This window comes from Pimephales promelas, chromosome 11, assembly GCF_988280905.1.
Source record: "Pimephales promelas chromosome 11, fPimPro1.hap1.1, whole genome shotgun sequence".
Classification (NCBI taxonomy): Eukaryota; Metazoa; Chordata; class Actinopteri; order Cypriniformes; family Leuciscidae; genus Pimephales; species Pimephales promelas.
The window spans coordinates 8,733,975-8,759,313 of record NC_142779.1 but is presented as its reverse complement, the minus strand read 5'-3'; the positions used below and the strand labels follow the sequence as shown (position 1 = coordinate 8,759,313).

At 36.7% G+C, this 25,339-nt stretch overlaps 1 protein-coding gene across 2 annotated transcripts in view; it reads left to right on the top strand.

The window, feature by feature from the left end:
* atrn (attractin) overlaps window positions 1-25,339 on the top strand; it is a 61,363-nt gene that overhangs the window by 637 nt on the left and 35,387 nt on the right. For both annotated transcript variants that reach the window (XM_039672461.2, XM_039672460.2), the window contains exons 2-12: window positions 4,069-4,152; window positions 4,949-5,062; window positions 6,059-6,187; window positions 10,077-10,279; window positions 16,982-17,150; window positions 17,238-17,328; window positions 17,599-17,848; window positions 18,710-18,893; window positions 19,719-19,873; window positions 22,525-22,609; window positions 24,972-25,192. In XM_039672461.2, coding sequence (XP_039528395.2) covers window positions 4,069-4,152; window positions 4,949-5,062; window positions 6,059-6,187; window positions 10,077-10,279; window positions 16,982-17,150; window positions 17,238-17,328; window positions 17,599-17,848; window positions 18,710-18,893; window positions 19,719-19,873; window positions 22,525-22,609; window positions 24,972-25,192 — 1,685 coding nt within the window. The remainder of the gene's footprint in view (window positions 1-4,068; window positions 4,153-4,948; window positions 5,063-6,058; window positions 6,188-10,076; window positions 10,280-16,981; window positions 17,151-17,237; window positions 17,329-17,598; window positions 17,849-18,709; window positions 18,894-19,718; window positions 19,874-22,524; window positions 22,610-24,971; window positions 25,193-25,339) is intronic.

Genomic DNA, 25,339 nt, shown 5'->3' with positions numbered 1-25,339 from the left:
GCTCTTTACTGTCATTAGAAACTGCTTCATGGTGTTAAATGTAAGTCTAAATCAAGTCTTGAAGCCCTCAAAGGTTATAAATAAGCAGTGTGCAGTGGTGTTCTGACACTAGGCAAAGTCCTCACTGGTTTTTACGTTAATTTCTAATCCAATATAATTAGTTGTTACAGTTAGTACTTAACGTTACGGTTGTTGACACATTTTCCCAGGCTAAATAGCCTATATAAACATTGTTGTTTTTACCCTATCCAAAAATAGTTATTGAATTTTGTATGTTTATGACACTTTACATTTGACATGAATGTTTTATTTACAACTCGACCGTTTTCTGTTAGGATCAGTATCGGATGATACTTTGACAAAACATAGTTATTGTTGTTATTTATCACTTAATTGCACACTTAAATGTTCCCAATGTCACAAAAGTTTTATTTTATTTTCATTATATAAGTGTTTTATATTGTCATTTATATGCAATCTATGTGGAAAAAATTGAGCGAATAATATTAAAAGCCTAAAGTTAAATCTGCTCATCATGTGAAGTTATCGAGTCTCTTCAGAAAATTTGGACTAAACTGCTCTATTCAAATGGTTTACGATCTCTTTTTGAACTTTGTAGTTGTAGTTGTGTAGCTGTCAATGGAGGGTCCGAAATCCCTCAGGTTTAATCAAAAAGATCCTCATTTGTGTTTTGAAAATGACAAAAAGTCTTATGGCTTTGGAATGACATAATGTTCATTTTTGGTTGAACTAAATCCTTCAAAATGCTGACCCTCATGACAATCACTGAAAATTTTTCACCCAGTGGTCATCAATAATTGTTATTGTCAAAAATGTTTCAAGTCTCATTCTAGGTTTTAGTGGTTCAACTGTTTTCGTTAAAAACGTTTTTGTAACTTCTCAACATTGGCATAAACCTGACCAGATTAACTTCACTGATGAACAGTAGTATTATAAGGTTTCATTGGAATATGATGTTTGCCACATGCTGCTCCATCATGGGATGTGATTCACTGATGGGCAAAGTCTGGCAGAGACACTGGTTACATTGGAGGCTTTGGGTCATGCAGGGTGATTCTGGCTACAAATAACTGAGAAGAGACAGACAGACTGAAGCCAAATGATCATGTGGTGTCAATCACGAATCTTAACACAGACACGCTGGAGGCAGAGACCGTTTATTCTACCATTTCATCTCGGATCAGGAATGTTTCTCTCTTCTTAATAAGTCTATGGAACAGAGTGTAAATTTACTAGTAGCTCTGTTTTTCAATATAGATCCCTGCCAAGGACGTGTATTTTGGGTATATTGTGGGCACATAATCATAATCATAATAATAATCATTGTTTTGACTCTGGTCACAGGTTTGTTCATAATCTGACTGATAATACTCAGTGTTGTTATTGCTAAACTTTTTGCTAAGTTTTTCAGTAATGGAAATAAAGCTAAAATGAAATTAAACTTAAAATACTTAATTGTTTTTCGGCAACTGACTGAAATAAACTGAAGTTACTAAATCTGAAGTAAAAGTAAAGTAAAATATAATTATAAAAAATAGGGCTGGGCAACAATTAATCGTGATTAATCGTATCCAAAATAAATGTTTGTGTTTTTATAATATGTGTGTATGTGTAGTGTGTGTAGAATTATTTTGTATATATATAAATACACACATGTATGTATATATTAAAGAAATATTTATATATATATACTGTAAATATATTTATATTAAATATTCATACTTTTTATATTGATAACACATTTTTCTTGCATGTGTGTGAATTTATATATACAAAATAATTATACACAGTACACACACATATATTATGTAAACAAAAACTTGTTTAATCGTGATTCAAAAACGCGATTAATCATTGCCCAGCCCGGAAATAGCACAACAAAATGACTCAAATTAAAATGAAAATTGGCCAAACAAGGAGTTGATCATGCTGTAGTGTCAGATCACCGGGCCATTGGCATTTTTTTAAGTGTTTTTGAATAAAACCATATGATTACTTTCTTCTGATACTTTAGTTGAATCACTTATTATTGCCTCATTGTTATTATATATGTATTTTAAGTCATTTTTAAGGCTATTGTTCACTTTTTATCAGATTAATCACCAAAATAGACGGATTACTCGATTACCAAAATAAATGGTTGAGTATGACAGCCCTAGATTAGTTAAAACATTTCAAAATGCACCTGTATTGTTTTCTATTTTTGGACTTTCAGTCGTATAAAATTTTTTTTGCTATAGAACATTTCTTAAAAACAGTGTTAAGTGATCTCTGTTAAGTCTCACTCTCCTGAACCCAATATCGTGTATCGTCTCATGTGAGCTAAGTGTATTGTCACACCCATAATAAAACATAATTTCCCTACAATAAAATTGTGGCCAGTGATAATCTTGAGTGGCTTGCCCAGCATAAAAAGTTAATGTCAAGCTCTGTTGTATATGTCACACTGACTTTTGATATGGAGAGTCTCTTGTATATGAGACGTGCTGTTTTCAGATGTCACCATGCTTAATGGTGATTCTAGTCCCATGGTAATACAATATATCTGGACATCATGTTTCTTAAACATGTTTCATGTTTATTTTTGGAGGACCGTAATAATGAATGACAATCTCATAGTAGCCTATATTTCACAGTACCATAGTAATGCTACAATACTTTGGAGTAAGAAGAGTAGAGTGTGAAATTCAGTATGAAAGAGCCTACCGGGTTGTATTACAAACGCCATTTTTTCCTATATGAATGGATATCTATTAATATAATGTGTTCCCTGAGTCCTGACTGTGTTTGAAATCGCAAAAAGAGAGGATGCATATTCTGCATGAAAGGGTGATGTTGTATGCTGCATGCTGTCTAATTTGCTGGCCAATTCATAATTCCATAACACAATAATCAGCAACAGAATCTGCTTTACTAAATGGCCTCTTTTTAGTGGATCATTAGTTGAAGTACAGAAGCCTGACTGTTTCCTCCACACACCCGCCCCAAACACATGAAGCATCCATTCCTTTCCCAGAATGTCGCCCTGACCGGAGACGGCGTTTCTGCTAAACACCGTCTGATGGTGTGTTCTGTTAAACTACAGCATCAGCTTCACAGTCGATTGTGTGCCGCTCGCACTAAGTGCTCTGTCTCTTACACTTAGCAAGTCCAATTCTCAGTAGACCCAGGTTTGAAATCACTAATGGCTGACAGGCATTTCTAACATTCTCTCGGCTGTCTTCGATCATCATAAAGGCTGAATGGAGACTGGCAGGAAAAAGCACAACAGCTCAATTATTCAGCTATTCGTTGCCCATTATCTAACGCCGGTGCTTTATTTGAAGAAATGCGTGATTTTAATTGTCGATGATTCAAATGGGACGTTGTTGAATGATGATCTAATAGGCTGGGTGGAAGATTGCTGTGCGCCATTGAGAATCACGTCTCAGGGATGTGTGTTTGTCACAGCTGTCTGCTGGAGTGTGTATGTGCAGATCCCACAGGATTGTGGGTGTGTTAATGAACTGGGTTTGTTAATGTTAACAAAGCTCTTTGAGACTGTAGACAGGGGCTTCAGATAGCTTATCGCCACACTGACACACACACCTGGCTACATATCAGTAGGTTGTTCATATTAAGGTGTCGCAATGTACCAGTTTAGACTATATTCCTGACATTGATGTTATAGCTACACATTTCATAACATCATAGATAATAATCTGATTGACGCTCCAATATTGTAGGTGATGTTACTGCTCCTTAAAGGTAGTCACATTAGCACGTTTAATTTATACAGCTAATGTATGTACAATGTAGGAAGCACAGTAGTATGAGCGTGAGTGACTAGGGAAAATGTGTGGGAAAATCTGAAGCGCTCAAGCTAAATTCCAGAACATGCAAATTCTAATGGAAATGACTAGATTTCGGTCGTGAAAATTCGCTTTAAAAAGGTAAATGTGATTTAATGCTGGTTGAGAAGTTACCTGTCCCTTTAGGTGTGTATTAGTAGCTGTGTTCCGATTGGTGTAGTAATGTTTTTTGTGTGTGTGTGTGTGTCATACGCAGGCTAACAGGACCCTCTGGCTACCTCTCTGACGGAGCTGGAAACTACAAATACAAGACCAAGTGCACGTGGCTTATTGAGGGACAGTGAGTATTGGTCTAAAAAACAAACTCTTTCTCAGATTAGAGGTGGGATTGTTACATTTTAAAGCCTTTAACATTGATTACTTTGCTCTTTTTCCCCAAGACACCAATAATAGATTTGTTTATTTATATGGTAAAATAACAACCATTATATTAGTTTCTAAAGTGATTATTGTTTTTGGGTTTTTTTTTCTGATATTGTTGGGCTGTTTTTTAAAATGGGGAAATCAGTTTGGATGTACTGCTGAGTAACCTGAAAAATAGCATTAAACACGCATTGGGATAAGATTGTGGATTGTGATCCTGCCTGAAAAAAAAAAAAAAAAATCCTACGATTTTCTGCCAAACAAATGTGAAATGATCATCATTTGGTAAATGTTAATATGCATTGTCATAATCATGCAATTGATTTAATTCAATTATTGTTTTATCCTATATCAAATAATAATGTTCAAATTATTTCAAATCATATGGTTATGGTTATCAAATCATAATGTTCATTTTTATTTATTAAAAACTTTAGTTTGAAGCATTTATTTTGAAACAAACACTTTTGTTTGTTAGGTGCACTGCTAGAATGATGTCCCGATTCCCGCTAAAAAAAATATATAGAAGAAAAGGCAACATTGTAACAATTTAAATTCCTATTTTGGAGCAAAACAAACGATCTACATGTCTGAAAACGCCCTTAAACCGCTTGCTGGGTCCTGTCAGGTTTTGGTCATGTAGCTGACCTCTATATCAGATACTTAGTATTTATGTGTGTTATGGTGGTTGATGGTCGTCTTTTTCTCGGCAGGCCAAACTCGATCCTGAGGCTTCGCTTTGAGCATTTTGCCACGGAGTGCAGTTGGGATCATCTGTACGTGTACGATGGAGACTCCATCTACTCTCCTTTACTCGCTGCCTTCAGGTATTCTCTTCATTTCTGTGTGTGTGCATGAGGTTTTAACAGGAGGAGTGAGATTTCCAGGTAATGACCTGTTAATCCAGGATTAGATTAGAATACAGGAGTGTTCCTGAAGGCTAGTGTACTTCCACCACATCAGACACTGGTTTTAAACGGTATGAATGACCCCTAAAACATACCTGAGGGCTTGTGGAAGTTCCCTGATATATATCTCATCCATGATTGGTTCTTCAACCAAAAGTGACTGGTAATAGGATAAAGTTCATGGCGTTTGACTGGTAATGTGATCTTAACATGACAGCTACCGTTAGGAGATCCACCCTGTGAAATGGACTAACCTTTCATAAGTTTGTTTTTAAGAAAGTGATACTTTTATTCAGAAGTGAGAGTAAAGGCATTTATAATGTTACAAAAGATTTCATTTTTTAAATAAATGCTGTTCTTTTGAACTTTCAAGAATCCTAAAAAAATGCATCACAAACTGTTTTCAACATTGATAATAATAAGAAATGTTTCTCAAATCAGCATTTGTGACGCATGATTTCTGAAGGCTCATGTGACACCAAAGACTGGAGTAATGATGCTGCAAATTCAGCTTTGCCATCACAGGAGTAAATTAGTTTACAATATATTAATATAGAAACCAGTTATTTAAATTTTTTTACAGTTTTACTTGGTGATGATCAAAAGTGCTTTTTGTCAAGTGAGATCAGATGAGCCTGCTAGTCTAAGGAAGTACTTGGATAGTGATTCAGAAGTGCTCACCAATATGCCAAAAGTTTGAACAATATTTGGCAGAATGTATACAAAAATCTTTAAAAATATTCTTACAAAAAGCCAGCACTAATCATTTTTGACCAGCCCATTTAAAAAAAAGAAGAAAGCACACAGACCCTCTAATAGAGTACAATTAAATGAGGAAGTGATGAAATTATTGAATGAGTTGCGCTCCCTTCCAGAAGATGTATTACAGGTTCTGTGTTCTTTTTCATGTTCCAGCGGTTTGATTGTTCCTGAGAGCTACAGCAACGAGACCGTCCCAGAGGTGGTGGCACAGTCGGGCTTCACCCTGCTACACTTCTTCAGTGACGCTGCGTATAATCTCACTGGCTTCAACATCTCCTACAGGTAAGCTTTCATTCCTGGGCCGAAACAGGCTGATGCTCATAGTTCTGTTACAAAACCTAGTGAGCTGCTTGCTTAGACGGCCACGAGTCGAGGAACAAGTAAATAAATGCTGGATTGAACTATTTATTCGTCAAAGAATGCTGGAAAAATGTATCGTGGTTCCCACAAAAACATTAACATGATTTCTAAAGGATCATGTGACACTAAATACTGGAGTAATAATACTGAAAATTCAGCTTACCTTACATATTAAAATAGAAAATTATTACAATAATAAAAATCTGTTTGAATAATATTATTTTACATTTTTATTCTAATAATTTATTTTTATTTTTTATTTTTTTTAAATTTCCGGCTTTGTGAGTGTAAGAAACTTCTTTCAAAAACATTTTAAAAGAATTGTACTGCAACGGTAGTGTACTTAAATACATTATTGTAGTTTACTCCAAATCAGTCAAGTTTCCATTCAGTTTAGAAGATTCCAGACATCTGCGTGTTTACGCAGTAAACTGGAAGGAAGCTTGTAAACATGCTTGTTACTCTGTGAAACTTAGGACTTTGAAACTTTAACCTTTATGGCTTAGTTACAAAGCTATACATAACCTATGAACACTGCGTTATTTAAAGTGCCTCTATTATGCTTTTTGAATATGTTTAATATAGCTGTTTCAAAGATCAATGTGCGCTATAAATGGAGTTATTGTCTCCTAAATGAAAATGTACGATTCTGAACTGCCTGAAACGAGTCATCAAAAATTCCAGTCTTACTTTTTGCTCAAACCTATAACAAATTTGCATAATGCCAGCCTGTGGTCTTCATTGGCTGCCCGCAAACAACATCTACTTTAGCCCGCCCTTTAACACTAGAGTTGTAGCTGAGGCCTGGAAGAGTTTAGAGCAGGGCATGGTTTTGTTGTACATGGCTGTTGAAGAGCTCTGAGGATTCTGGGTAATGTGGATGTGTATTAAAGTGATAGTTCAACTAAAAAGGAACATTTTGTAATCATTTACTCTCTTGCGTGTCATTCCAAATGTGTGTGACTTCCTTTTTTATGTGAAACACAATGCTTCTGGCCAAATATCAGATATGCCTCATTAAAATCAAGTCAAGTTTGATTTGTCATTTCAGCCACTTTGATACAGTGAAAATGCAACTTCATCTGTTCCGCATAACAAATCACAGGCAGGTCAAGGTCACAGACAAAGTGTTCTGCTCTATACACTGTGACAGGGCTATTCAATTAAAGTTACAAGAGGTTCCTTCCCAGCAGAGGTCCGGACAATACTTTTTTGGAACAGTTATACATTTCCATCGAGGCAGCCGTAGTACTTTGTCAAAGAAAAAATCCTGAACACTCAAAATAGCCATCAAAGATTAAAAAAATTTTGGGCCCAGGTAGCCAAAGCAGTGTGCCTAAGAATTTTTTATAATATTTGCCAAAAAAAGTAAATATATTCATACCAATATGAATATAAAAAGTTAGATCAGATTTTTATGTATTTATTTATTTATTACATTTACCAGGTGCATAAAAGGCCTTTTATATTTTGCTCAAAGTAATAAACTACTAAAAACAAACAACCTACATAATTTAAGAAGCAAATTTAAAAACCACTGCACTATACGGTATATACAGTGAGATAAGTTTGTTTTTTCAAGTCTCCTATGCTAACCAATGCTGCAATATTTTAAAAAAAACAAGGTAATATCATGAAATATTACAATGAATGTTTTATATTTTAATATATTTTACAATATAATTTATTTGTGTGATGGTCAGTGATGCAGTCTTGCTTCCCCCATAATCGATCTTGATATCTCAAGTTTAAATATGTGAAAATGCAAATGACCTTCTACTCAATTTCTGCTGCTTTTGAGTTCCTTGGCGGGGAAAAAGCCATGCGGATTTGGAAGGACGTAAGAGTGTCATGATGACCAATTTTTGGCTGAACTGTCCCTGTAAGGCTCTGTACGCTAGAGAACAAGGGCTAGAACAAGAAAATGCAGGTCGGAGTAATTTAAGAAGAGCGGGAAAGAAGCAGCGCAGATGTCTTTGACCTCTGTGTCTGTCAGGAACTGCTCATGTTGAAGTCCTGACGGCGACTGCGGCAGTTTCTATAGCGACTGCATTCACGGGGACCCAAAAAAAAAACACTGGCGGTGCAGCATCAATAGAACATCAAACACCAATCCTGACACACACTGCAGACACTCACAAAAACATGTAAAGCTGAGAGACAGATGCTAGACTGCCTTTGATTCTCTGCTGTCCCTCTTTTCCCCATGTTCAGCTTTCGAAGAGAGTGAGCTGCCTACTAATGCGCCTGTTTTTACACACTTCACTTCAGGTTCAATTCGAATATCTTCTCCTTCGACGCAGCTGTTTATATGATTGGATGCTTCGAAAGCAATCATTAACTTGAGATGTTAGAATATTTACCAAAAGTATTGTGTAAGCTTATTTGCCTTGCTGTTGTAAATGCTTTATGGATCCTGTGACACGGCTGTTTTGCTCTGCGTGTGTGTCGCTGAATTAGTGTATATTGCAGCTTTTCTAAATCAAGATGTTTTTACTGTAGACTAAACGTCCACTGTATTGCCAGACACTGCTGTATGGGAAATAGCCGGACGATATTAGCAAGAGCTAATGTCTACTGAGTACAATGTCTAACTTTGCACTGGAAAAGGTATGCCTAAGCAAACAGTGTAACAATAGGCTTACATAAGATGTGTTTGGTGCGAGACAATCATTAAACTGAAATCATTGTGGTGAATGAGTTAAAAAATAGTGTTATATGACATATGTATTCCTGTATTGGAAATTTAAAGCTTCAAATATTTTATATCATATATATATATATATATATATAGCAGTTTTATATCATCATATATCATCATTATATAGCAGTTTTATATCATCAAAAAAAACTCAAATCAATTATGAATCATAATTCATAACTAAAAAAAAGTAAATTAGAAATGTTTTTTATGAAATATTTACTTAAATTATATTTCAGTTTAATTCTATTTCAGCAATTCCCTGTTAATGTAAACAATAGGGCTGCAAGATAAATCAGAATATCGTAGGTAAAAATGACAATTATACATATCGCAAGGGCTTGCAAAATTGAAGTGATTTTAATACTTCAAAAATTGTCAGTTTTAGGTTGAGACAAATAGCAGAGAATAAACTGACGATTTAGTTCCTAAAGAACATGAAAACATGACTAGCTGTGTTTTTTCACGCATCTAGTTTTGGGATATTGCCTAAAAAATGGGATGTGATTGGATAACTGGACTAACCAGCGGACCAATTTCATGGCACAGCATCTCAAATGTTGGTTTGGTCGTTCAGAAATGCCTTAGTCATAGTATGTTATCAGAATGATTTGGAATAATGATCTCTCTGAAGTGTCTCAGCAGATTGCGATCCCAAACGCAAGATAATATGAGAGCGTTTATTGTGTTTTGTCTGCGCACTGGTGATTTATGATGGGGGGGAGGGGAGCCATAGTGGCTTCCCTGATTGCTGAAACCTCCATTTTTTCCACATTATGATGATTTTGTTCTCTTTAAACACATGGGATGGAAAGTATGCTGTATTCGCAAGTGTTTTATGCAATATTCCAATTTTGTGCACAAGTTAAATTTGCAACTTTAATGGTGTGCAGCCCTAGTTAACCATGACAGAACTGTTCTCTCTGCGGCTGTATCAAAACATTACTTTTTTGAGCAGTCTGGAATGTCAACTGTCTTGATCAATCACATGAGTTTGGGCTACCTGTAATAAGCCTTCAGCAGGAAGTTGACTAGGTTGTCCAAACAATGCTACATCTACACCGATATGACATTTCCCATTGCATTGATTTTTCTGTCTTTCTGACCCAGGGTGAACACATGCCCCAATAACTGCTCTGGCCGTGGGGAGTGTCGTGTGGGGAATTCCAGTGAGTCGGTGCAGTGTGTATGTGAGGATGGCTGGAAAGGACCGGCCTGTGATGTGCCCTACTGCTCGTCTGACTGTGGCTTCCCTCTCCGGGGACAGTGTGAAACCAGTGCCAAACGATGCCAATGCAAACCAGGGTGGCAAGGTAAGCCCTAGCTTGTGTAGAAACAGAGCATAATGACCATAAGCTACTTAAAGGGTTAGTTCACCCAAAAATGAAAATTAAGTCATTAATTACTCACCCCCATGCTGTACCAACCCCGTAAGACCTTCGTTCGTCTTCGGAACACAAATGAAGATATTTTTGATTAAATTTGAGAGCTGTATAACTACCACATTGGCTGCCTAAGGGACTGCCTCTTGACGGCCCAGAAAGTCAATGAAGAAAATGTTTAAATATCCCAAGTGACTACCGTGGCTCAACTATATGTTTATCAAGCGACGAGAATACTTTCTGTGCGAACAAACAAACAAAAATAACGAGTTTTTTCGACTATTTCTTTTCTTCCTTGTAGGCCAGAACGAGAATTCCTTAGATTTCCACGACGCATGCGCGAGATTTGCGATCTGCTTACACCAGCTTACACTACTTCAGATCGCAATTCTCGCGCATGCGTCGTGGAAATCTAAGGAATTCTCGTTTCTGGCCTACAAGGAAGAAAAGAAATAGTCGAAAAAACTCGTTATTTTTGTTTGTTTTTTCGCACAGAAAGTATTCGCGTCGCTTGATAAACATATAGTTGAGCCACGGTAGTCACTTGGGATATTTAAACATTTTCTTCATTGACTTTTTGGGCCGTCAAGAGGCAGTCCCTTAGGAGCCAATGTGGTAGTTATACAGCTCTCAAATTTAATCAAAAATATCTTTATTTGTGTTCCGAAGACGAACGAAGGTCTTACGGGGTTGGTACAGCATGGGGGTGAGTAATTAATGACTTAGTTTTCATTTTTAGGTGAACTAACCCTTTAACTGTTGGGTTTTACCGTTTTCGAATCCATTCAGACGATTTTCTGATATTTAGAAGAATATCAGTTACCAGACAGATTCTGGTCTCATTGACTTCAGACCAGAAACTGTCTGGTTACTGATATTCTTCTAAATATCAGAAAAGCGGCTGAATGGATTCGAAAACGGTAAAACTCAACTGTTTAACTCTGAGGGAGTTGTAAAATGAGCCTATTTCCCAAAAAAAAAAAAAAAAAGCGGAGTATCCCTTTAAGGAATCGGTTCATCATCGGTAGTTTTGTTTGTAAAAGTTTTGTAATTCGCTCACAGTTCTTGGAATGCGTTGGTCCCTTTTGGTTTCCCTAATAGTTTCCTGCCTCTCTTCCCCTCCGCCTCACACAGTTCGGACTACATATCTTTGTCTCAATCTCTCCACCTCTAGTTTTGTTTGGGTTTGCTTGAAAGACTGTACCCTATGTACTGAGACTGTTTGTCCTAGGGCTCTGTTTTGGTAAAAAACTGATGTTCTAATACTTGGCTTATTCTAGGGCTGTGATTTACTCATATGAATCAGAAATGCTGATTATATAAACACTGAGTGAAAAGATTATTGGTCATTTCCAGTGATGCACCGATGTGAAAATTGTGGCCGATACGATAACCGATATTAATATTGCTGTTATGACCGATACCGATATTTACCGATGTCGATATCTCTGTATAGAAAACACACTTAGCGAGGATTAGGGCTGCACGATATTGATAAAAAATTACATTGCAACATTTTATTTTTCTGCGATATAAAAACAATTTCACCAGATGACTTGAGTAGCTCTTGGAAAGAATGAATCATTCCACAATGACTGGGGTGTTTTTTCATGGAGTAAATGATGACCGGATTGTTGACGGGGAGTGTAGTTTTCAGGGTCTCTCCCTCTCTGCCGTGCTCTCTCACCTTCACTTTCTCCTCAGAATCATGACGTAGATCCACTGCTACATCAATAAGTAGAGAAGCACTATGATTACGATTACCATTCTTTATATATTACATCACAAGTCTGAGGTTTCATAATTGTGAGTTTCCAACTTGTAATCATGAGGTTGACGAAGACATGAACTTTTTTGTTGTTGTAATTATGTTAAATATGACTTGGAGCCACTGAACCTCAGTCTTAGGGAGAGCACAGCTGCCTGCTGAGCCATGTGTGGGTATCTGAGCTCTTTCTGTCTCTTCCTCTTTCTCTCCCGTCAGAGGCACAGATATGTGGAAGTGTTTAATTGCCCATCTGTGAACAACAGGTTGAGCCACACTCAGGGCTGACTCATATTTTAAGTTCCTCCCTGGTTTCCTGTCATTTTATACATTTTCAAGCACACAGCCCTCTTGCATATCTTCTGTTTTAGTGGTTTATATTTGTGTAAATTTAGTCAATTAGCCATGTTTTTTTTTTTAAGAACATAAAATTAAAGTTGTCTTTCACTGCTTGATTACTATTGTACATTTCGTGTTTGTTTTGCATAATGTTCCATTCAAAGGAAAAACTGCATGTGTAATAATAATTAATGAGTTGTTTGGCAAAGTATCAGCTTGGAATGAGGAATAAAGTGAATATTCACATTAGTTTAAAAGTTTCTCACACCGATTGCAGTTAATTGATAAAAAAAAATTGAGGAAAAACAGTAAGTTAGTCAACAGTAATACAAGCTTATTTGTTCTAGGAATAATATTTAATAACATTCTTATATATCTATATATGAAAATCCAGATATGGTCTTTTTATGGTCTTTTGATCACAAATTACTGGTCTGGAAGTTAGCAAGAGTTCCAGAAATACTGTTGTTCCACTCAATGTTGATGGATTTAAATGGTTCACGAGTAGTTGAAAAATGTCTCCCAGTTTGTTTGAGTTAAAGTCCCCGTGAAATCAAAATTGAACCTATTTACTTTGTTATCGCATATTACTAGTCTTGTGGTGAACAATTAATCCGTGCAAGTGAATATATATTAAAAAAATGTTTTACCTTAGTAATCTTTAATCAAAATCTGAAAAGTTACTTCCGGTCTGGAACGGTTTCTTTTTCTGATGACGTAGGTTTCACAGTTTGGGTGGGGAAACGCGTAACCACTCCCCTCAAACCGTTAGTTTGCTATGAGCGAGAGATGGAGAGGAGGAGCGCTAGAGTAAAACCCTGCCCTCTGTTCAATATTCCGTTTCACTTGGAAATACGTCACAGCACTGGAGAAAAATCGTTTGCAACTTCCGGTTCACGGGGACTTTAATGTGAGACCAAATATTCACTATAGGGTTCAAATCTGGACCAAAACATGACTTGTTCTCAAGCCACTTCTTGGTTGTTGGAATTTGGGCTGGAGCATTGTTTAGTTGAAAAATAACATCTGATATTCTTCTTTTTAGAACAACTTTTGTGTAATGATACATCATTATATCGCGCTATTAAATTGTGGCGATATGTATCGTTGATGTAAACTGATTAGCAACTTAGTTTTATACAAGGCTTAGCTTACTGAATTTATAAGGAATACTTCAGAAATCATTCTAATGTTCCAAACTGTTGTGCTGCTTAATATTTGTGGAAACCATTATGCATTTTTGTCAGTATTCTATGGAAGCTTGTTTCCGCCATAGAATGAAAAATATAAAAGGTAATTGCGACTTTTTATCTCACAATTCTGACTTTTTTTTCTCACAATTGCGAGTTTACTTCTCGCAATTCTGACATTATTTCTCAGAATTGCAAGATGTAAAGTCAAAATTGCGTGATATAAAGTCGGAATTGTGAGATATAAAGTCGGAATTGCGAGATATAAAGTCAGAATTGCGTGTTATAAAGTCAGATTTGCGTGATATAAAGTCAGAATTGCGAGATATAAAGTCGCACTTCTGTATTTTTTTTCTCAGAATTGCGACTTTATATCACCCAATTCTGACTTTATATCACGCAAATCTGACTTTATAACATGCAATTCTGACTTTAGATCACGCAATTCTGACTTTATATTACGCAATTCTGACTTTATATCACGCAATTCTGACTTTATATCTCGCAATTCTGACTTTATATCACGCAAATCTGACTTTATAACATGCAATTCTGACTTTAGATCACGCAATTCTGACTTTATATCACGCAATTCTGACTTTATATCACGCAATTCTGACTTTATATCTCGCAATTCTGACTTTATATCACGCAATTCTGACTTTATATCACGCAATTCTGACTTTATATCTCGCAATTCTGACTTTATATCACGCAATTCTGACTTTATATCACGCAATTCTGACTTTATATCTCGCAATTCTGACTTTATATCTCGCAATTCTGACTTTATATCACGCAATTCTGACTTTATATCACGCAATTCTGACTTTATATCACGCAATTCTGACTTTATATCACGCAATTCTGACTTTATATCTCGCAATTCTGACTTTATATCACGCAATTCTGACTTTATATCACGCAATTCTGACTTTATATCACGCAATTCTGACTTTATATCTCGCAATTCTGACTTTATATCACGCAATTCTGACTTTATATCACGCAATTCTGACTTTATATCACGCAATTCTGACTTTATATCTCGCAATTCTGACTTTATATCTCGCAATTCTGACTTTATATCACCCAATTCGGACATTATATCTCGCAATTCTGACTTTATATCACGCAATTCTGACTTTATATCTCGCAATTCTGACTTTATATCACGAAATTCTGACTTTAAATCTCACAATTCTGACTTTATAACAGGCAATTGCGACTTTATATCATGCAGTTCTGACTTTATATCTCGCAGTTCTGAGAAATAAAGTCAGAATTGCGAGATATAAAATCGCAATTGTGAGAAAAAAAGCCAGAATTGTGATATAAAAAGTCACAATTATTTTTATTTTTATATTCAGTGGTGGAAACAGGCTTCCATAGTCAGTGTTTCCTCTAGGATTTTTCCAAGCTGTGGGGGCAGGCCCATTTCCCCGGTGGGGGGGCCTTGTCTCCCCAAAGTATTATAATCGATCATGCGCATCCCGTGTGCAGAATGATGCACTTGAAGCAACACCAAGTCACAGCAAGCAATGCTTCACATTGAAAAGAACATAGCGAAGGGATTATATCTATAATATGCTTAGTAGGGCTGCACGATTTGGGGAAAATGCCACATTGCCATTGCAATTACTGAGGTCAGTATTGCAATTGTGATATGCGATTCCGATATAATAAAATGGTTTCATGAGTCCAACTTGCTTGGTTCTAAAGTAAAATGCACACACAGATTAGTGATCATTCTGTGTATTAATGTTTATTTCTCAACTCAAACTACAGACAACAACTAAATGATTGATAACACCTATAATGATCAATAAACCATCAACCAAACCATCATTACAGTGAAAGCTATCAACTTTTTAAAAAAAATTATTAGGTTAAAAAAAAAATTTAACAAATTTTAAATTAAGTGAACTTCAAACAATCCCCACATAAACCCATAATAAAAACCATATTTACCTGTGCCCTTCCTGTCTTAACAGGTAGGATACAGAAATTGAATAAAGTTATCAAACAGTATGTGCTGCATGAATTATAAATTATATATAGAATAATCCTTATTAAAGCTACAAAAGTTCTTTAGTCAAGATCAGTGAGTAATTTTCTAATTTCCCTTTATTCTTTTAACTTGACTGACAGAACGCTTTATTCGCTGCTGGCCCTTTAAGAGGACCCGTTGCCGAGACGCGGATCTCACATGCGCCTCATAGCACAACTCCTTTCGTCCTTAAGACTTTTCTTACGTTATGAAGATACTCGACAAAACGACATTTTGGCATAATTGTGTGTGTTATTGTTCGTTCAAGCTCGAAAGAGAACTGTAATCTGGCACGCGTCAGTGCATGCGCATTATGGCGCGCGTCTTTCTGCGAGTCTCATTTAGGGCATTCACAGGCAGCTTTTCAGTTCTTGTCGTGCAAAATGCGAAAAGGCATTTGCACGAATAAGAACAGGATCGTGTAACACTAGTCAAAGGATGACAAAAAAGAAGAGATGCTGCGTTAATAGCCCTAATTTGTTTATTTCATATAAAATCGCGGCATTTTGCGTTATATAATTGCATAGGTTTGAGATCGCTATTACGATTGCGATATGATTAATCGTGCAGCACTAATGCTTAGTGTATTCTATATGCAACAGTTTTTTGAGCCTTTTCTTTTAACAGTTTTAAATTTCAGTGCGCATGAAGAACAATAGCACTCTCTCGACTCCATGCTGTAATCTTACTTAAAGGGAATGTGAAAGGTATGGGCAATAAACTCCACTCCAGCAAGATAAAGTCATTTTATGAAAACCATAGACCTTTATGCTTTATCTACAAATGAAGTATAATAATGGGAATATTGACCTTGAAGAGAGTGTCGTCGTGTCGCAAACGAACGCGACGAGCTGTGTGAATTCTGAATGGAGAATGACTGAGGCGAGATGACTTTCCGTTAACTTTAACTTAGCGACTAAAATTACACATTATGCAATGACTTTAGAAGTCTTGGAATATAGGGTGAAAACTTGATTGTGCTTTACAAAGTTTTTTATGCCTTTAGTGGGGCTTAACAAAATAACATAATACTATGCAGAATATCGGACGTCACTGAGAAGCTGCAGCCGTGGCGGGAGGATTTTAAGTGTGGCGGCCCGCCACGGGAGAATGAATGTAGAGGAAACACTGATAGTATTCTTTGATGAATGGCAAGTAAAAAAACGTTCACTTATTTTAAATAGGAATATTTTGTCACGTTTACTTAGTACAACTTTCACTTTTCATCAATATATAGAATATTTGTAGCTTACCTTGCCCTAGTAACAGTCAGAATGTGTGTATTTTAGGTCTGGACTGTTCAATAACTGTACCAGGAAACGTTTCGTTCTGGATGCGCGAGGAATACACCAGCCATGGCTTGGCGCGGGCGTCCCATAAGGCTGTGGTTCATGAAGATGTGATGTGGGTGATAGGTGGACATGTGTTTAACTACACACACTACCAGATGGTGACTGCGTGAGTACACGCACACACACACAGACACATCATAGGATAAAAACTTCGCTGGCTCTGGGTTTCACTTTCTCCTTTACTCTGGCTCAGGTTCAACATCTCTTCTCAAAGCTGGATGTCGCTAAACCGGTCCGTCAACTCTGTAACTGGACGCTACGGTCATTCTCTCTCCCTGCATGAGGTTTGTTAATGGATGAGATGATGTTTAATAGTGTTCTTCTACTCTAAAGTCTTCATTATAATGTCTTGACGAGGCCAAAAGGATTATTAATTGACTTCCAGGCCTATTTAAAGATCGTTTTAATGCTTTCATCTTCTAGTTTTAGATTATTCCTTCCGTATACAGACAGTGTGTTGCATGTTTTTTCATGTGCAAGCCTGCTGTATTTATACTCAACACACATTGAACTGAGATCTCTTAAGTTATTTGTCTTTGTGTGTTTGCATACAGGATAAAATCTACATGTACGGTGGGAAGATTGACTCCACAGGAAACGTGACATCAGAACTCTGGGTGTTTCACACGCGGAACCAGTCGTGGGTTTTGCTAAATCCGCGTGCTAAAGAACAGTATGCAGTCGTGGGCCACTCGGCGCACACCGTCCAGCTCAGTCCCGATGGATCGGAGCCTGTCATACTGGTCGTCTTCGGACACTGCCCTCTTTATGGATACATCAGCCAAGTGCAGCAGTACGACATTGGTCAGTAGCATGCAGTAGTGATGTCAGGGAGTTACATTGAATATTTACATTATTATTGTGATAATTTTTTCGATAGATAGATATAGATAGATAGATAGATAGATAGATAGATAGATAGATAGATAGATAGATAGATAGATAGATAGATAGATAGATAGATAGATTTTACATTTTCTCAGAATCTTGCATCATGCACATTTTTAGATGGCATGTAAAAAATCCCTTCTTTTTGAAAACACAAAAAAAGTACCTTTTAAAAACAGGCCCCAGGACACCTGTGTTCTGTTGCATGAAAGGAAGGATTCATCATCCCATGTAAAAGCACCATAATCCTTTTCAGAATATTGAGTGCTGTCCTGGACTGAAAGTCACAGTGAACAGTTGTGACCCAGTTTATGTCTGATGAATCAGACCGCTTGGAGACAGACTCTTTCATTCATCACAAAATTAAAATAAGGCCCTTTTTTAAAATTGTTTTTCAATTTGTTTGAAATGGTTTGCAGTTGGAAAAGAAGTCATTATCGATTTGTGGAAGGGAGACTGGGGCAAGTTTTCACATTTTTGGTTTATATAACAGTGAATGGATGCCAGTGTGGTTTGAAATTAACATTAAAAGCTGCTGCTAGGGAAAACTATCTTTTATTCAATTGTGCTTTTGACTGAAAACATTATAAATACTTGTGTGGTCCTTCCTCAAGTGACAGTTATCCTAGTCCTGGCCTGTTAGCAGTAATTGTATTATGGACTCTACTGCCCTCTGGTGTTGTAATGAAAGAGCAGCATCAAAAAATATTTCTTAGGAACCAATTTTTGCTTTTCTTCCTTCACTAACTCTCATACTTTACACTGTTCCCTTTGCAGTAAAGAATACATGGAGTGTTTTAGAGACTCGTGGGGCGCTGGTTCAGGGCGGCTATGGACACAGCAGTGTGTACGACCCTCAAACACACTCCATCTACATCCATGGAGGATACAAGGCTTTCAGCGCCAATAAATATGGCCTGGCCGGAGACCTGTACCGCTATGATGTGGACAAGAAAATGTGGTGCGTTGAGTGGCATTACACCTTTTAGTTTAACACTTTGACTTCAATCGTGATCATTTTAAGGCTACGCTTAATATTATGAAAAAGAAAAAATAGAACACTTACAATTAAATTAAATAATATTATCGCAAAATATTACCTCATTGAAATATTATTGATATACTGTGCTGATTCAGCACACTAGAAATTGAATACACTACTTTTCAGATGTTTGAGATAAGATTAAAAAAAGTTTTTTTTTTCTTCAGCAAAGGTGTATTAGATTAATCAAGTGACATTAAAGACAGTTAGAAAAATGTTTCTATTTCAAATAAATACTGCTCTTTTGAACGTTGTATTCATTAAAGAACTTTTTTAGTGAGATTTTACCAGAAATGATTGTTGAATTTTGACCATATGTTAATGAAAAACATATTGTATAATATTAACTGCTGTGTTTTTTGTACTTATGCAACTCTTGTATTTTTGAAGATAGCCTCATATGCTGACACGGCATTACAAAGCTAGATTACTACCATTCATAAAAGAAAAAAAACTGCATCAAGGTTTTGACAAAAAATGTTTATGATAATAATAAGAAATGATTCTTGAGCTGCAAATCAGCATTTTAGAATGAATACGGCTTACGTTTTATAATATGTTTAAATAAAAAAGGTATCAACCTCAATTTTTGAAAGGTAGTGTACATTTATACAGAAAACTTGCACATGACACAGTATACAATGATCTACAAATAGTGTGTAGTATGCTAGTGTGCTGTTCTGAACATAGTCTGACTTCGTTCTGTTGCTTTCTCCACTGATGGTGTTGCTTATTGACCTGCAGGTTTATTCTGAGGGACAGTGGTTTTTTCCGTTACCTCCACACATCGGTGATCGTTGGCGGGAACATATTGGTGTTTGGAGGGAACACACACAATGACACTTCAATGAGCCATGGTGCGAAGTGCTTCTCCTCAGATTTTATAGCATACAACCTGGGTGAGTACAAAACAGTCCTGAATATTTAAATCACACATCTTCTGTACTTCTGTGTAGCATTTTTGCACATTCTCGTCAGCTACATCGGTACATCACAATTGTGTATTGCCCCCTTGTGGGCTACTCTATCTCAAAATACACTTTGCGCATGATCTATTGTACTCGCACCGTCCGTGACATCTCAAAAATCGGGACAATCCCAATGACGAAAATTACGCCACGGCGACTGTGCGCATGACCGTCCCAGAACACAGACAGCCGAAGTATACTTTGAGCTTTATCCGATCAGAGTTAGGAGTATGTTTTACTCTTGAGTTTTGAAGATAATGTGACTGTAAAGTGCCAACTCGAATGTTTGCTACAAAATTCAAAAGTCTGATTTTGCATGCAGTGTGTCAAAATGTGTAAAAGCCAACATGCTGGCTGAATGAAAACGCAAGTTTACTTTGTGACAGGAGGTGGCACTTTTAGACCTGAAGGAATAGCCCTGCCAACCTGGTACACAATTTGGTTTGCAACTTTGTTTGACACCTGCTTGTCACAGAGAAGAAAGGAAGTCAAACAATCTCTCTCAAACTGATTATGTTTGTGTTTGCAATACCAAATTAAAGCGTACAGAAAAGAGCCATTTCTGGATTTTTATTTTTGCTGTTTACGAACGCTTGGTTTTATAGATGTGCACAAGCGGCACCAAGTTTAATGGACCAGAAGCGGATCTTGGCAAAATCGCTACCATAGTGACCAAAAGCTCAAATCTTATTGGCTGTTTAGTTTTCTTAGCAGTGTGATGGAAAATAGATAGGAACATCAATGATGGTTTGTGATTATTCATGTTGATCTATACAGACACGTTCACAGGCATCAAATGTGTATCGCACCAAAGTTTTCACACCAAACATTTGTCTTTTGTTCTTTTTTTATAAACACTGTCATATTGCATCCATTAAATTCCAAATAAAGACACTTTAAAAAATAATAATAATCGATTTTTAGAATAGATAAAGGACATAATTCCCTGAATATTCAAAAATTGGCTTTCACAAATTGAATTTTCAGCTAAAAAACAAAAACTAAATTGTATGTGATTATGGTTTTAATTTTGGTCAGCCTATACCATTGACTTCCTGCATCCTCTTACTTATGGCATATATATATATGAGTATAATATGTCTATCTTTCACAATATTGAACAGCAGAGGAGACACTTGCGCAGAAAGCGTAATTGGATTTCTGTGCGTGTAGCAGCAAGCCATTAGAGACTGAAATACACTCATCAGGGGGGCTCTTGCAGAAAGATGCGTGATCTTAAAGCCATTATTTTATGAGTGACACATTCGAGTTTTATAATCTCCAGGGATCGTAGACATGCCTGTCTGCTGGTATTTGCTTTTCATGGAGATAATGAGGGATACTATGATGTCAGACTAGACGCACTGCAAGCATGCGAGTATGTGGGTGGGAATTTAGAGCGTCTTTGAGAAGTTTGTAGTGCCTATATAACACACAAGAAGCTTCAAACACATCCGGAGTGTCTGCGTTTGCTTACTCGTCATTATATATCACTCCTCTTCTAAATTTCTTTCTCTTGTTATTCCCATGCCAACTCCTCTTTAGAGATGCAGGCTTGTGCTGTGGTAATCTGTAATTAAGTAGAGGCCTGTCTCGGCCCTGAGGGTAATTGCTCTGTCCTTACTATCTGAACTCAATTATACGGGCCCACACAAGGATGCTGAATTCCATTTGTCAGAAATGTTGCCAGCAGAGGGCAGTGACTTCTCACACACACACTGCACTAATAGCAGCCATTTCTCTTCATGCTTCTCTTACTTCAGTTAGATTAGCCGCTAACTCATTCTATTTCACATGTAGGAAAGAGATGATTTGATATTAAAGAGATAGTTCACTCTAAACTGAAAATGAAGTCATCTTTTACTCGCCCTGGTTTTGTTCTAATGCTGTATGCCATTCTTTCTTTTTCAGGCTACAAAAGGAGAAATAAAAACTAAAAAGCTTTAACCTTTTTTTAAAAAAGATTACAAAAATATCACAGAATGCGCCCATGTGACATGTATCGTATATTCAGTGTTCTGGGGGTATATGATTTGGTAAAAAACAAACCAAAATTTAATTGAACTAAAATCTTGAATTTGGCCGTTGGTCTTCACCAAGTTAATATCTCCGGACAAATGCGAGCGGGGATTTTTTTTTTTTGTGGTCTGAAAAAGAAAGAATGGCATAGTGCATTAGACCCACACCAGGGTGAGTAAATGATGATTTCATTTTAGGGTGAACCTACTCTTTATGAAAATGCAGCAAGTTCATTTTACAAAGATAGAAAGGTGCTGGAAGTGAACTTTTATCTCAAATTTTGTGGTATTAAAATGTTACCTAGTTTTAATGTACTAGTTAAGTTGCCTCATAGCCCCTTTACTTCTTCACAGGTCATTAATTTATGCATAGCCCCAGGATGAAGCTTGGTCTAATGAATATTAATTGAGTAACGCGAGCAGAAATTACCTGGCAACGATTAGTCTTGGCTAATTAATATTCATGAGCTCAGTCTTCTCTATAGTGATGTCTCTAAAATTCCAGCAGCAGTGGGTGGATGTGTCTGAAATGAGATTCACTTTGTCTGTCCTTTTCTCTTCTAGCTTGTGATGAGTGGACTGTACTGCCCAATCCAGATCTTCATCATGACGTCAACCGCTTTGGCCACTCAGCTGTGTATCACAATGGGTAATCTCAATGTTTTTTTATTGTCATCGGTAAACATCTAGTCTCACTTATAATAGCTTATTTTAGATGAACTATTCCTTTACAATAGTGTATGTTTAGGGTTATATGCACTACCATTCAGAAGCTTCTTTTTTTTTTAAGAAATGTATATTTGATTAATCAGGGATGTATTAATTTAATCACAAGTGACTATAGACATTTATAATGTTAAAAAAGATTTCTATTTTCTAATAAATTAAATTTCTCATCAAGAAAATTTCTCATTTCCTCATCAAGAAAATGTTCTTGATGTTTCTACTCCTCAAAGAATCCTCAAACAAAAATATTGCAGCACAACTGTTTTGAACATTGATGATGATAATAATACTAAATGTTTCTTGAGCACCAAAATCAGCATATTAGAATTATTTCTGAAGGAACATGTGACGCGCATATATATATATATATATATTAGTGCTGTCAAACGATTAAAATATTTAATCACAATTAATCACATTAATGTCATAGTTAACTCACGATTAATCGGAATTAATCACACATTTTTATTTATTCTAAATGTCTCTTTTTTGTTTTTGTCCCATTTTTTTCTCTCATCTTAATGTTCTTATCAACATTTAAAAGTGGATCGGCTTACTTTGTACAAATGTTTTTATTGAAAACAACAATGACAATACTGTGTTCAATTTCACATTCTCACTTGGAGCAAATAATCTGTCACATCACATAATGTAACACTGTCCATCAATTAAAGGGTGAAAGAAATACTTGAGAGGTCCTGATATTGACGAGGGGGCGGAGAATTCGCATCAGCTGTGTATGTGTGTGTGTGCCTGTGTTTGTGTGTTTGGCCATCATCAAGTGGTGTTTCAGACTGGACGTGCTGCGATGATGATAGCTCAGTTCACACAGATCACTTTGGTCTTGTCAGTGGGACCATTTGGCAACTTTTTCAAAGTAAACTTTCCTTTCAGAATCTTACTGGCATCCATTTCGGCGTCTTGCCCACTCATCCACTCAAAACGTAACATTAACCTACTATTTGGCTGGCTCGCAAGCCAAAACGAGTGTTTGCGCCGTGCCTGTTGTTTTGTTTCCGGTCTAGCTAGATCCGCTTGTGCTTTGGTCGATGAAGCAAAAGAACGTCTTCGCGCAGCGCAAGCCATAGAAATGAATGGGTTTCATAGCGCCGCGCATGCCACGTCCTGTTGCAAAAGCATGTGAAAAAAACTACACATTTTGCTAGGCCAAAAAGACTGTTAATCGCGCGATTAAAAATAAAAAAGCTAAAATAAAAAAGCTAAAAAAGCTAGTGGCAAAGCTGAATTACAGTGTCACATGTTCCTTCAGAAATCATTCTAATATGATATATGTGTGTGTGTGTATATATATATATATATATATATATATATATATATATATATATAAAATCAAAATGTTAAATCTGACCAAAACTGTTATGACCTTGTGAACCCATACTGTATTATGGAAACCATGTTTCATGTGAAAATATCGGGAAGGGACATAGCCAGATTGCATTTGAGTATCACATAACCAAATTTCTAAAAAATCAAATCCACCTCAAAAGAATGATGTACAACCAGTAAGCTAATCATTTGTACTGAATAATTAAAGTGATTTAACAAAATATGAGCAGCATGTATTCTTTTCCTATTAAATCCTCTGTTAACATGCCATACAAACAGGCTGTTTGCTTTATTACAAACCGAGTTGAAGTGATTTCCTCAGCTAATTGACAGCATGCCACTGATGCTTAAATTGTTTTGAGTCCTGAATATTTCACTTTGATAGTGTTTCTATTTCTGTGGTACTTAAACTCGGTCACAGTAAATATTAAGTCTATATTTAAATCTGCCTGTAATCTCCTTCCATACGGATTAGTCAAATCAAGTCGTAATTCTGAATAATTATCCATAAATAACACATCTCAATATTAGTGCTTCAATTTGCCAGCTGAACAAACAGTCTTTAACTGCACACATTTACAGTCGCACACACTCTCACAGAAGTGACACTCTCCTCCTGTGAGATTTTGATGTAAGCTCACTGTGATCTTTATTCATACCCAGTGTCATTGTCCGTGCCGATATGACCATTGAGTGACCCCTCTGTGAGGATCTGTGGCACAACACTCACAACACAACACACACCGCTTTTCCTGTTTGACTTGTCCATCTCAAGCGGTTTATTCATAACTCCTCCCAACTCCCTTTGTTATTCCTCGTTCATGCTGCCCTCTTCCCCCTCACCCTTCATCTCTCTCCCCTCTCATCTCTCGACGTCCTCTCTCATTCTTTCAGATATGTGCGAGGTTAATCTGTGTCTCTCTTTGTGTGTCTGTCAGGGTGATGTACGTGTATGGAGGCTTTAACAGCCTGATGCTCAGTGATTTGCTGTGGTTCACCCCTGCAAGCTGTGCTGCTTTCTCTGAGCAGCTGGAGTGTGTGACGGCTCTACCTGGCGTGCAGTGTGTGTGGAACGCCTCTACCTCCACCTGTATGTCCTGGGACGCAGCGGCGGCCCATGACACAGAGAGCTTGAGAAACACCTGCAGTCCCAGAGGGTGTAAGTGACACTTCATGTGTCTCTATTAAAACTATTCAGACAAGAGTACAGTTCCAAACCGTGTTTGAGTTACAATCATTTTATGTGGCGATACAGATTCGTTTTACATTTCGATCTATCTATATTTAATAGGGCTGGGTATTGAGA